This window comes from Thermobia domestica, chromosome 4 (assembly GCF_964235325.1).
Source record: "Thermobia domestica chromosome 4, izTheDome1.hap1.1, whole genome shotgun sequence".
NCBI lineage: Eukaryota > Metazoa > Arthropoda > Insecta > Zygentoma > Lepismatidae > Thermobia > Thermobia domestica.
This window is the reverse complement of record NC_137457.1, coordinates 26,249,987-26,262,418: the sequence shown is the minus strand read 5'-3', so window position 1 is coordinate 26,262,418 and position 12,432 is coordinate 26,249,987. Positions and strand designations below refer to the sequence as shown.

At 36.5% G+C, this 12,432-nt stretch overlaps 1 protein-coding gene and 1 non-coding gene across 3 annotated transcripts in view; both read right to left on the bottom strand.

Moving 5' to 3' along the window:
• Positions 1-462: 462 nt before the first annotated feature.
• The window catches only part of LOC145683783 (uncharacterized), a 160,520-nt gene continuing 148,550 nt past the window's right edge, over positions 463-12,432 (bottom strand). For both annotated transcript variants that reach the window (XM_081755363.1, XM_081755364.1), the window contains exons 2-3: positions 4,185-4,641; positions 463-601 (exon numbers count right to left, since the gene is read on the bottom strand). In XM_081755363.1, the coding sequence (XP_081611489.1) occupies positions 589-601; positions 4,185-4,641 (470 nt within the window). In that variant the 3' untranslated portion in view covers positions 463-588. The remainder of the gene's footprint in view (positions 602-4,184; positions 4,642-12,432) is intronic.
• Positions 2,991-3,062, bottom strand: TRNAR-CCG (transfer RNA arginine (anticodon CCG)). Its single transcript has one exon. It is a non-coding gene; the product is annotated as a tRNA-Arg (tRNA).

Genomic DNA, 12,432 nt, shown 5'->3' with positions numbered 1-12,432 from the left:
TTTTAATGTATAGTAATTGTTTAATTTCTAGAAAAGTGTGCACATAGATTTTAATGTAACTCTTTGATTTCAACAGAAGTGCCTCATATGTAATTCTTTGGTTTCAGAAAAATTTGATTTTTTTTAATGTTCTCAGTACTGATAAGCAGAAATCAAATTATTGCCAAATTTATACAATTCAGTTGCGTACACAAAGGGAGGTATTCCCAGTTCCAGTGCTCATCCTTTTTCAACAAGATATTATGAGAAAATAAGCATGTACTACACACAAAAACATGTATACAAAATTCCTGAAATGATGCGAACTTTGGAGTTTGACACCCCATTGATAAAACACTGCGTAAGCAACTGAAACCATTACAAGTATTAGGCCTGTTGTTAAAGGTAACAAAAGACTCCTACTTATCAAATAATGCGGAACAAAAACAGTTTTAAGAATTAAACTACGTGTAGTAGATTGGATGTTATTATTTTTATTATTGTTGTATAAATACTGCAAGTACAAAATATGTGTTTTACAATAATGTTTGAATGATTACAGAGTAAACATGCAAGTGCTTTTTGGGAAAGCACTACGTTGAACTGTTTTCAGCGTCCGTACCTGGCAAAGAAAGAAAATAAAATAATAATGTTATTTTATAATAATTTCTAAAGACTTCCAAGTTACGCTTGTAAGTAAACATCGAAAGATCTAAGAGAACAGGTTAGCGCTGACCTCGAGACGAGAAACATGAAAATTTTTGCTTCGTTTTTGAGCCGAGCCAAGCCGAGAAATTTCATGAGTCTCTTGAATGACTCTAGCCTCAGGTCTCACTTTTTCAATGTTACCGACTCATGGAATGAAAAATATTAATTGACAAAGTGATTATACGAATACAATGAAGAATATTTATCAACATTTAAAGATACGCAAGTCATTACAAAATATATTCTAATAATATTATATATATTGGGAGTAAACAGGCCCGTATCCAGGGGGGTCGGCCCCCTAAAATTTTTTGCTGGCCCCATTAAAACTTTCACGGTAGGCTTGCAAATGCACTATAATATAGTGATGAACTATAATATAGTTGGATCGGGTCTCCCTAACTTTACTGCCCCCCCCGTACATTTTTGGACTTGCTACCGGCCTGGCGGTAAATGTTGTTATATCACACCCTTCGTGGACCTCTCGTGACACGGAAGACTTCTGATAACTTGCAGATGAAATAAAGAAAAGCATCAGGGCGTAAATAGAGTACATACAGGTACGTAGCCAGAATTTCGTGAAGGGGGGGTCCGTGACGTAAAATACTGTGTTCATCATACCAGGGGCTCGATCATTCTAAACTATTTTACAGGAATATATATTGGTTTGTTTAGCCAGGATTTCGTAAAGGGGGGGACGTGACATGAAATTATCCAGGCCTAGGAGCTCGAATAATCTAAACTACTTTACTATCAAAGTATTTCAATAACAAACTATGAAGAAATCCCGAGTAAAATAATAATTTAAAAAAATATATTGAAAAAGATTATACAATATTTACGTCCTTCCTCTGTTTATTCAAATATAACAATTTTCCTTTCATTATGACCTCAACTATTACAAAAAGTACATATTCACTATTATAAAAAGTACATACTCAATAATGTCTTGTAAAATATTTTACAATATCTGCGTTCCTCTTTGCACATAAATTTTTGTTTTTATTATTCCGTCAACTACTGTCTGTTCCAAATGACAGGTTAAAGGAGCAGTAGAAAATTGTTTCTGAAATAACATGTTTGATACTGTAAGGATGCGATGACGAAAAATTATGGTAAAAAATGTCCATGCTGTTACTGAAAAGGCACTATGCTTTCCGAAGCTTGAAATCTCCCTGACTAGAAATTATTAAAAATCGGTAACTTTTCTAGAAATTTCAAATTCCCGGACTCTTCCAGGATATATCGCTCACCTCGCAACCATGTATTGCAAGTAATGCAAATTTCCTCATAAGAAAGAGTGACCAAAAGCTTCCTGTAGTTTATTTTTAACTTTGATCCTTCTTTTTCTCATTTCATTTTGTTTCATCCTTCCTTAATTTTTTTCATTTTTGGTGTCGAAGGGAAGGGGGAGCCAGACTCCCCTTAGCTACGTGTCTGGTACATATATTTATAAAACGAGACGTGACAAGCTTTTTCTAGAATCTAGTAGAAACAAGCTTATTCTAGCCTACAAAATTTACGAGACGAGACGATAAAATTAAGAACAGTTGTGTCTCATGGGCAATATTAAGAACGCTCTGTCTAATGAGCAATATTAGGAATAGTTATGTTTCAAGGGCAATATTATGAACAGTTGTGTCTTATGGGCAATATTAAGAACAGATGAGTTTCATGGGCAATATTATGAACAATTGTGTCTTATGGGCAATATTAAGAACAGATGAGTCTCATGGGCATTATTATGAACAGTTGTGTCTTATGGGCAATATTAAGAACAGATGAGTTTCATGGGCAATATGATGAACAGATGAGTCTCATGGGCAATATTAAGAACAAATGAGTCTCATGGCAATATTATGAACAGTTGTGTCTTATGGGCAATATTAAGAACAGATGAGTCTCATGGGCAATATTAAGAATAGTTGTGTTTCATGGGCAATATTATGAACAGTTGTGTCTTATGGGCAATATTAAGAACAGATGAGTCTCATGGGCAATATTACGAACAGATGCGTCTCATGGGCAATATTAACAACAGCTGTGCTTAATGGACTATACTAAAAAGATCTTGTGGTTAATATTAAGAATATTTGTGTCTCATGAGCAATATTAAAAACTGAAATGAAATGAAAAAATGAAATGAAATCTTTGAGTTTTACGTCCCACGGTTATGCCGGTTAGGCTAAAGGAGACGGTGATCATGAGAAATGAATGAAATGGTGGAATGAAGAAAGTGGGAGGAAACGGGAGAACCCCGAGAAAACCCACGAGCACGGTGTTTGTCCACCACAAAGTCCACACGGCGCAGGCTGGGATCGAACCAGGGACCCTAAGCGCCGGAGGTGAACGCTCTACCACTGAGCCACCGCGCCCCCCTGAAATGAAATGAATTCTTTCAGTTTAACGTCCCACGATTATGCATGTTAGACTAAGGGAGGCGACGAATGATGAATGATGATGTAAGAATTGATGGAATGTGAAAGTGGGAAGAAACGTGAGTACCTCAAGAAAACTCTGGCCTATTATAATGAAACTCTCTTATTTGTAGTTTCCTGATCTCAATATCAATTTCGTTTAATTGTTAGCAAATAAAATGTCTAGACCCAATTTGTTCATTAAATTTGATTTCACTTTTCATATTAAAAGAGTGAGATCAATAACTTTTAGTTAAAACTTAATAAATAATCAATATTTCACAATTAAAACTCAAGAAACGCATCAAGCAAGTTAAGCAACCTGTTACTACTGTGATTCATCAACCTCATGTTACCTGGAAGCACATTCCCCTTTCTGTGCGATATTAAAAAGAAAGAGTCGGAAAAGAACGCTTTTAGCCAGCATCCATCTGAATGCCAATGCGACTGCACACATCTTGTGAAGAAATTGTGTTCTTTATACCGCCATAGAAGGAAAGATGGAAGGAAAGCGAGGAGTAGGAAGAAGAAGAACACAAGTGAAAATGAAATGGAATCTTTGAGTTTTACGTCCCACGGTTATGCCGGTTAGGCTAAAGGAGACGGTGATGAGTAATGAATGAAATGGTTGAATGAAGAAAGTGAGAGGAAACGGGAGAACCCCGAGGAAACCCACGCACACGGTGTTTGTCCACCACAAAGTTCACTTGGGGGGGCTGGGATCGAATCCGGAACCCCAAGCACCAGAGGTGAACGCTCTACCACTGAGCCACAACGGCCCCCAAGAACACAAGTGATCGTTGATTTGAAAAATAGAAGAAAATATTGGGAATTGAAGGAGGAAGTTGAAGACCGAGAAACGTGGAAAAAGACATTTCCAGGAACAAACTTTAAAATAATAATAATAATAATAATAATAATAATAATAATAATAATAATAATAATAATAATAATAATAATAATAATAATAATAATAATAATAACTCATTGGTCTCAGGGCTTCCCAAAAGGCAGAAAGCTTAATGATAATAACAATAATGAAGGCCTTATTAAGATAATAATAATAACAAGCATACTAACCCTGTCGAATGGCTGGATGAGCTTGCTTGACTGGAAGATCCAGATCCTCCAAACCCTCCACCAAAGCTTGAACTACTGGCCTGGCTGCTGGAAGATGACCCTGAACTTGGTCGTCCATAATATCCTCCTACACCACCATAGCCGTGACCAGCAGCTCCTGAATGGCTTCCAGAATGTAAGCCACCATAGCCTCCATAACCGGAGACACCATGGCTTCCAGCATGGGCTTTGCTACCCGAATATCCTCTACCTCCTCCATAGCCTCCATAAGGTATTCCACCATAGCCGGGCACCCCACGACTTGCAGAAGACGCCTGTGCTTGACTTGAAGAATGGGATGATCCACCACCATAAGGAACTGCCGTGTACAGACCTGGAGCTCGCCTAATCCTCAATAATTGGACAACTGGGCTGTCTCCGAAAAGGATCGGATAATAGTTGGCTTCATCTTCGATCACTGGAAAAGAAAGCAAATTTTGAAATGTCATTATACAGTGTATTACGATCATAAAAGTTAAAATAACACAAGTCTTAACTAACTTTCGGTATTCCTTTCGTTCTAAAAGAAGTTTTGATAAAAAATTAGTAATAATGTCTTGTGTTCACCATGAGAGGAGTTTGGTTTGAATGGCATGGTATTTTCTAAATTAATATTGAATTCGGAAGTGGTAGTGCATTTTAGTCCAGTAAAAATAGGATTGAGAAAGGAACAAATTAGTAACAAGCTGAAAATTGGTATGGAAGTAGGGGGATGTGTCAGGAATAACATACTAAAAGTCCCCTAAAATCCCACTGTAGCTTTTCCCGCAATTTTGAAAAATGTCCGCCATCTTTAGACGACGACAAGGAATTTATGGAAATCGTCACCCTTTATGTTTATTCCTCTAGCCACCGTTCTAATTATCACAAAGCCATGAATCATATATGGTTGGAAAGCTTGAAAGACAGAAAATCTAAGTAAATAACATATATGCCCATCGTGCTACATTTCTAGAAGAAGAGGAAGAAGAAAACAGCTTTTTTATTTAAAAAAGATATTGTAATATCCCATGTGAAGTTGTTTAAAAACAAATACATGCATCAAGTGTTTACAAACAACACCACATGGTTCGGCAAGAGGATCTTCCACCAGAGGGACCTGCTATCACCTGCAGACGACGTTTAGCCCCTCCTACGGAGCAGAAGACGAAATCGAAGCAGAAGCGCCACCGCCACCCAAGGGACGCTATAAATTGGGCAGAAGAATCCAGCTCAGTACCAGTTTTCTGGTGACCCTCCTACTGTCTGCTTCGGGACTTTAGGAGTAACCTATCCCAGGGCCTCTAGTCTGCTACGGGACTACGCCTATCCTTTCTCCTGGCTTTGCCTGCTTCGGGGCTCTGTCTGGGAATCCAAACCTTAGCCACTTTGCCTGCTTCGGGGCTCTGTTGGCCATCTAACCTACCCACTGCTTGCTTCGGAGCTTTGGGAATCTAATTCCACTCCACTTTGCCTGCTTCGGGGCTCTGTTGGAGATCCTGTCTGCGACCTTACGGTCAAAGACTACCTTTTACTTACCCTTTTAAAAAAAAGAAAACAAATTGTATAGTATTTTTGACAAATACTCTTATAGTGGATTTTTATAATAAAAACTGGTAGTGGGAGTCGATTCCGGACACTCTTTTTATTAAATGCTCTACCTCTTCCTTATATGAGACGAAATTACACAAAGTTTTACAATATATTTTCAGAAATCATGAGAAGTTTGCAACACTGACAGTTATTGCACACCAACGAAACAACACCAACAGATGTCCTTGATATTTATCTCAATCATAGCCAACAATGACACAAATCGGTGCAATACAAGTCCAGAAAAAAATACAACTTATGTTACTTTCTGACCTCTTTGTACAAAAGTGCATAAGGTGACATACACTTTCACCAGTGTTGGGTAAGTTACTTGTAAAAATGTAACGCGTTAGAAGTTACTTTACTTTGTCTTAAAATGTAACGCGTTACTTGCCTCAAAAAAGTAACTGTTACTTTACTTCGAAAGTAACGCGTTACTAACGCGTTACTTTTAGGTCCGAAACTTTGAATATGTGGGAAAAAATCTTATTACTTCAGTTTTCCGTACTGCTATTACTACCGCTATTAATATTATTATTATTATTATTATTATTATTATTATTATTATTATTATTATTATTATTATTATTATTATTATTATTATTATTATTATTGCACGTTCTGAATCGATTTATGTAAATGCAAGGACAAATTTTTACTTGACAACTATATGAACATTTTAATGTAATGTAACATTGACTAAAATGCCATACTGCGTTACTCGTAGGGTTGAATTCGAGCAAGTTTTCTTTGAAACTCGATTCGACTAGAAACAGACATCTTGAGCTCGACCCGAGAACTCGGCTTGAAAAATTTCCTCCAACTCGACTCGAATTCGGGTCGAGTTTCGAATCGAGTCGAGTCAAATCTGGTGTATAGTTTCGAGTACTCTCTTCAAGTATCTTACATAGACAATATAATTATTATCATCATTATCGACTCAAACCGAGATGTGAGCAGAGCCAACAACTCACCCAACCGAGTCGGCTAGACCCCTTCGCTCAGTTGAGTCGAACCGAGCAGATGGCTTATCTCAACCAAGCCAGCTCGAGCCGATGGTTCACCCCAAGCGAGCCGGCTCGAGCCATCGGCTTAGTTAAGCCGAGCCGAGCTAAGCTTGTTATAAAAAATTTCTTGTAGTCTCGCTATCGAAACGAGACGAGATGCGAGCAGTGTCCCCTCTCGTGAGCAACACTAAAAGTATTCCATATTACTGCTTAGCTTACATTTCTCATGGCTTTCGCTTTCCAATGTAATCAGCCCATGATTTCAAAACGAGTTAAAACGAGCGAGCCACTTACCAAACTCGACGCCAAAAACAGTGAATCGGTTCGAAACTCGTCTCGAGAATATTACTTTTGACTCGACTCGAAACTCGACTTGGATTCGAGTCGAGTTTTAGCTTGACTCTTGCCCATCCCTATGTGTTAGAAAAAATGGTTTCTTATTATTGTTCTGCTGAACTAATTATATAATAATAACAATGTTGCTATGTAAAATTAAAAATACAGAATATAGAGAAACATTACACTACAACTGACGAAATGAGAACACATGAACTGGGGGTGAATCAAAATTGCCAATAACTCTAAAATCGATACATGCTTTTTAAAGCTAGTTGTTGCAAACTCTATAATCAACGGGACTTTAGGATATGCAAACTGATCTAAAAGAACTCTAATATTACATACCATCAACATTACATCAATAAAGTAGGCCTGCTCATCAGAACACCGTTTATTCATATTGAACCCTTACTGAATGTCGTTCATTATGGCACCCTGATTGTTGATAAATATTTCCCGCCGGGGCACCACTTTACTTTTAAATTCTGTTCAGCAGTGGCGTACTTACGATTTTGTTTCGGTGGGGCTTTGCCTGAAAATGTGAAAATTCTGCAAGATATTTTATATACTTTACTATAGTAAGTAAGATTTCGGAGGGGGGGCTTAAGCCCGGAAGCCCCACCCCTAAATACGCCACTGCTGTTCACCATCATCTTCAGCTTTTAAGAAAAAGTATTCTTTCAAATGTTCGAACGATAAAATATTTTCGTTCTCCATCTTTATAAAAACAACACCATTCAAAGTAAAAAAATAGACTACCAGTACCATTGCACTCGTAGTTCACTCACTGAATGTATTAATTTGGAGCTGTCAAAATCTAAGACAAAATCTTCCAGGTGCTTGAAATCAGTACACGTGATTTCCCTGAGGCTGTCCTCATCTTCCAAAAGCAGCAAGTGGCACTATATTTTGTTATGTAAATAAACAAATCAAATTGTGTCTATGAATGTATTTGCAAGCCTACCAACGTAAAGTTCGTAAGGCGAAACGGGAAAATGCACATCGAGATTCTCGTTCCGCCTTGCATTAAGATGAAAAGTGATAACAGTTTTTACATGCTAATTTCATTGCTAGAGGTCATAAGGCGAAACGGGAAAAGGCGAACAGTGCAGAAATTGTCGGTCACTGACATCGCTCATGCTCCATTGTTCCATTGTGAGAAATACACTTACAGGAAATAACATTTCTTTCCGAAAAAAATATACACATATTGTAGTTACTCATCCGAAATGTAACGCAAAAAAGTAACGCAAACTAAGTACGTTACTTAAAAATTTGTAACGCGTTACCGTTACAGTTACTTTGGAAAAAATGTAACGCGTTACTAGGAAACGTTACTTAAAAAGTAACGCGTTACAAGTAACGCGTTACTTGCGTTACGTTACTTCCCAAGACTGGGTTCTAGTCACCTTCTTTTATCACATAAGACCAAGAGCTATATATCACTGGAAATCTTAAGAAACGTAAATTTGAACGAGGTAACACTTATACTAATCAAGCCCAATTTGTGGAAGAAGCGCAAAACTCAAAATTTCGGGACAAAACGTGATTTTCGCAATAAATTCTTTAAAACTTGCAACACTGACAATTATCGTATGTTAACAAAACTCAGTTACCGTTTTCACTATCATCATTATTAATTTACTCTTAAAATGGCCAGCGTTTTTCCCAATGGAGTAAGCTTTTATGATACGTAGTTTTACATCACTTAAATATAGCACAAAAATCATTTATTGACAGCATTAGAAAGTAGGAGAAATTGGTAGTCTCATAGTCATAGGAAAATCGTAATTCACACAATAAAAATAACTTTCAACTTCAATAGTCATTTGAATGTATTTTTTTTTAAATGTCTTGTTTATAACTAGAATGCAATTTTCCTCCTAGTATTCTTCAAATCAACTTAATATTTACAGTACAAGTTAGTATGCACTTTAAGAACATTCGAACTTATTTTATTAGAAATCGATGAGGTTATCATTATCTCGTTCATCTCTATGGTCTTCATCATTTGGTTTTGCATTCATGCATCCAATTCCTCGACACTGACATAAATTAGAGCACACAATTCCTGCTTTAAGACAACCGTACATGCTTTCACAATCCTTTTTACAGTTACATGATATTACACGGAGCGGGTAACCGAACACCCTCTCATGCACTGTGAGTACCATTTCCACCTGTCCACTGCTCAACTCACACTGACACAATCTGCACTAAGATCTGAACCGATGGTTTGCGTACACATGATATGCGTGTCACGTGGTGTGGTTGCATGCATACATTCATGTGTAATCGAACCACTTTTATTTGCCCTATCCTGTATAAAGAATGTGAAAAGGTAACGTAAGGAGAGCTGTCTCGTGTCCCTTATTCCGAATTCCGATTCTTGGTGTTTAACAGGCCCTAAATATTGTGCCAAATATTACGACATACTCTCCCATTTACGGTTGAAGAGATATTGCGTCATCATTTGAGTCAGAAATATTACCTTTCGTTTTTAGATGAGACCTGCTAGTTCTTGCGGGTTGAATATTTTTCAATTTGAAAAACGAAAACCGGGACAAACAGGCGTCTCGAAAGCCTTTTTCGGGACAGTTAATTCTTTCAATGAAAACCGGGACTGTTCCGTTAAACCGGGACGTCTGGCAACCCTACTTTAGTCAAAGTAGTTTCATTTATTGTGTGGACAAAGTTGATAGAATTTTCTTTCCTCGTGATTGTTACGGATTTACATTTGGATATATTTAGCGCTAGTTTGTTTGTTATTGCACCAGATTTGAACTCTCTGTACATCCTGTTGAACTTCCACAGTCACCAGATGAACTTATTTTAGAATCTAATTTGAGATCGTCAGCAAAGAGAAGTTGAGAATTTTTAATTAAGAGCGGAACATCATTAATAGTAATAAGAAACAACAGAGGGTCCTAGACGAGATCCTTAAGAGACTCCCGACAGAGAATTGAACTGTTCAGTAACAAACCTTTCGTATGAAGCAGATTCTTTTCGATGATGCAAATATGATACAAGGTACTCAGTTCCCTGCTTGTATAAATTGATAGACACTAGTTTAAGTAGCACAACATTATGACCAATCACGTCAAAAGTCTTCCTAAAATCCGTATAAATGTAAATTATTCATTGTAGCTTCGGAAAATTCAAAGTTGCTAATAAAACTAACTGACCATAGCAGTATATATATATTATTAGTATATATCTGAGTTACAGTGTCACATAAACTGTAACACTGATATATATATATATATATATATATATATATATATATATATATATATATATATATATATATATATATATATATATATATATATATTGCCTTCGTCAGTTGGAGTTTTATTAGCAACCGTATAAATGATATCAACTTGATTGCCTTCATCTAGTTGAGTTGCTATATAATTGTCAAGGTAGTCAAAGTGGAAGCCGTGCTGATAAATCATTGAAAAAGGCTATACCCATACATACTTTAAAATTCGCGCATATAGTATCCTCTCAAGAATTTAAAATGTGCGCATATGACATCCTGTCAAGAATTTTGGCGAAGGGCGATAAAATAACTATTGCTCCGAAGTTTTGTATTTGTCACCTGTTTGCAGGCTTTGATAATGGACAAACTATACTTTTTCCCATTTATCTAAGAAGGTATTAGTTCTGATAGAAATATTAAATATCGTGTATGGGGGAAGTATTTAAATATATTACTGTACTCTTTTGCAACATAGGGATGAATACTATCAGAAACACAAGTTGCTTTTCGTTTCAGGGCTATTTTCTGCTATCTCAAGTTTTGTTTTATCTAGTTGAAAAATTTCTAATAGATTAGATTCCTTCCTATTAGAACGAGTGGACGTCATATTTGGCGGGTACATTATTGTAAACTAACTGAAAGTAATATGCAAAGGCCTGTGCGATTTTATTGTCATGGTTAATTTTCTTACTTCTCGTCTTGTCTCGTCTCGTGGACAACAGTGTCTTGTCTCGTCTCGGAAGTTACCTAGCTGGTCACCCTAGTCACCTGATCTGTCCGTGTGCGAATATCTTTTGTGGAGCAACCACAAGTCCAAGGTCTATCGCAACAACCTCATAGTCTTCAAGAACTGCAGTAGAACATTTCTGATGAGATTGCAGCACTTCCAGCAGCCCAGCTTCGATCTGCTTTCTGCAACCAAAGCCCAAAAGTGCCAACAGATGAATGGTGATGATTTTCAACATCTGTTATAAGCAGGTTAGCGAATCATTTCCTTTCCTTCGCTGTGTTCTTTTGTACCGTGGAACTCTGTTCTCCGGGCCACTTTTATTCGCCCCACCCTGTACATCCCTTGTGGGGTTTCATTTGTGTTAACTATGTATAGAATGAACTGAAAAATTGTGAGTAGTAACCTGGAAAACACAGGTAATTAATTAATTCTGACCAAATTAGTATTAACCGTGATCTTATATATAGAACCCGAGATTGGTGTCCCGGTTTTTTGCTTACAAAATCTGGCAACCCTAGTCTAAAGTATATATTGCCAAAGACTTAAGAATTATTTTTGACAGTAGACTAACCCTTACTTAACACCTTGGCACAATAACAAGTAGAGCACATAGAAACCTAGGTCTTATTTATAGGATAGGAAAAGATCTTTACAAAGAAGCTACATTCATAAGACTATATTTCTCATATGTTGTTAAGCTTAGAATACTTTTGTATTGTTTGGGTACCAAATATCACTAAATACTCTGAAGCAACAGAAAAGATACAGATTCAATGCATAAAAATGCTTGCATATAAGAAAATTGGTTTCTACCCAAAGTATGTCCTTTTTGAAGACATAATAACCAACCTTAATTTTTAAACATTAGAAATAATGATGTAGTGTTTGATATATTGTTCTTACATTAATTATTAGACAGTAAAATTGGCAGTCCAGAATTATTTTCAGAATTGTTTTTAATGTCCCAACAGGTCAAACTAAAATATCAAACACTGGTACATTCTACTGTGAGAAAGTAAGAACTAACATATTCCATAAGCCTCCCTTTGTGAAGAGTGTGTGTTTTATTTAACAAAATGAATAAATTTTATCTAATAAATTTATTCAGTATGTCCGAAAATATTAAAATCGATTATTAAACAAGAACTCTTGCACGCTTAAAGACTCGTATGTTTCTTGTTTCCTGTACATATACGACACCATAACTTTTCATTAAGACTGTTGTGTTGTTCTTATAAAATAAATAAAATGTTTAGCACCTCAAACATAGATTTCGTTTCCATCTTCATTTTTCGA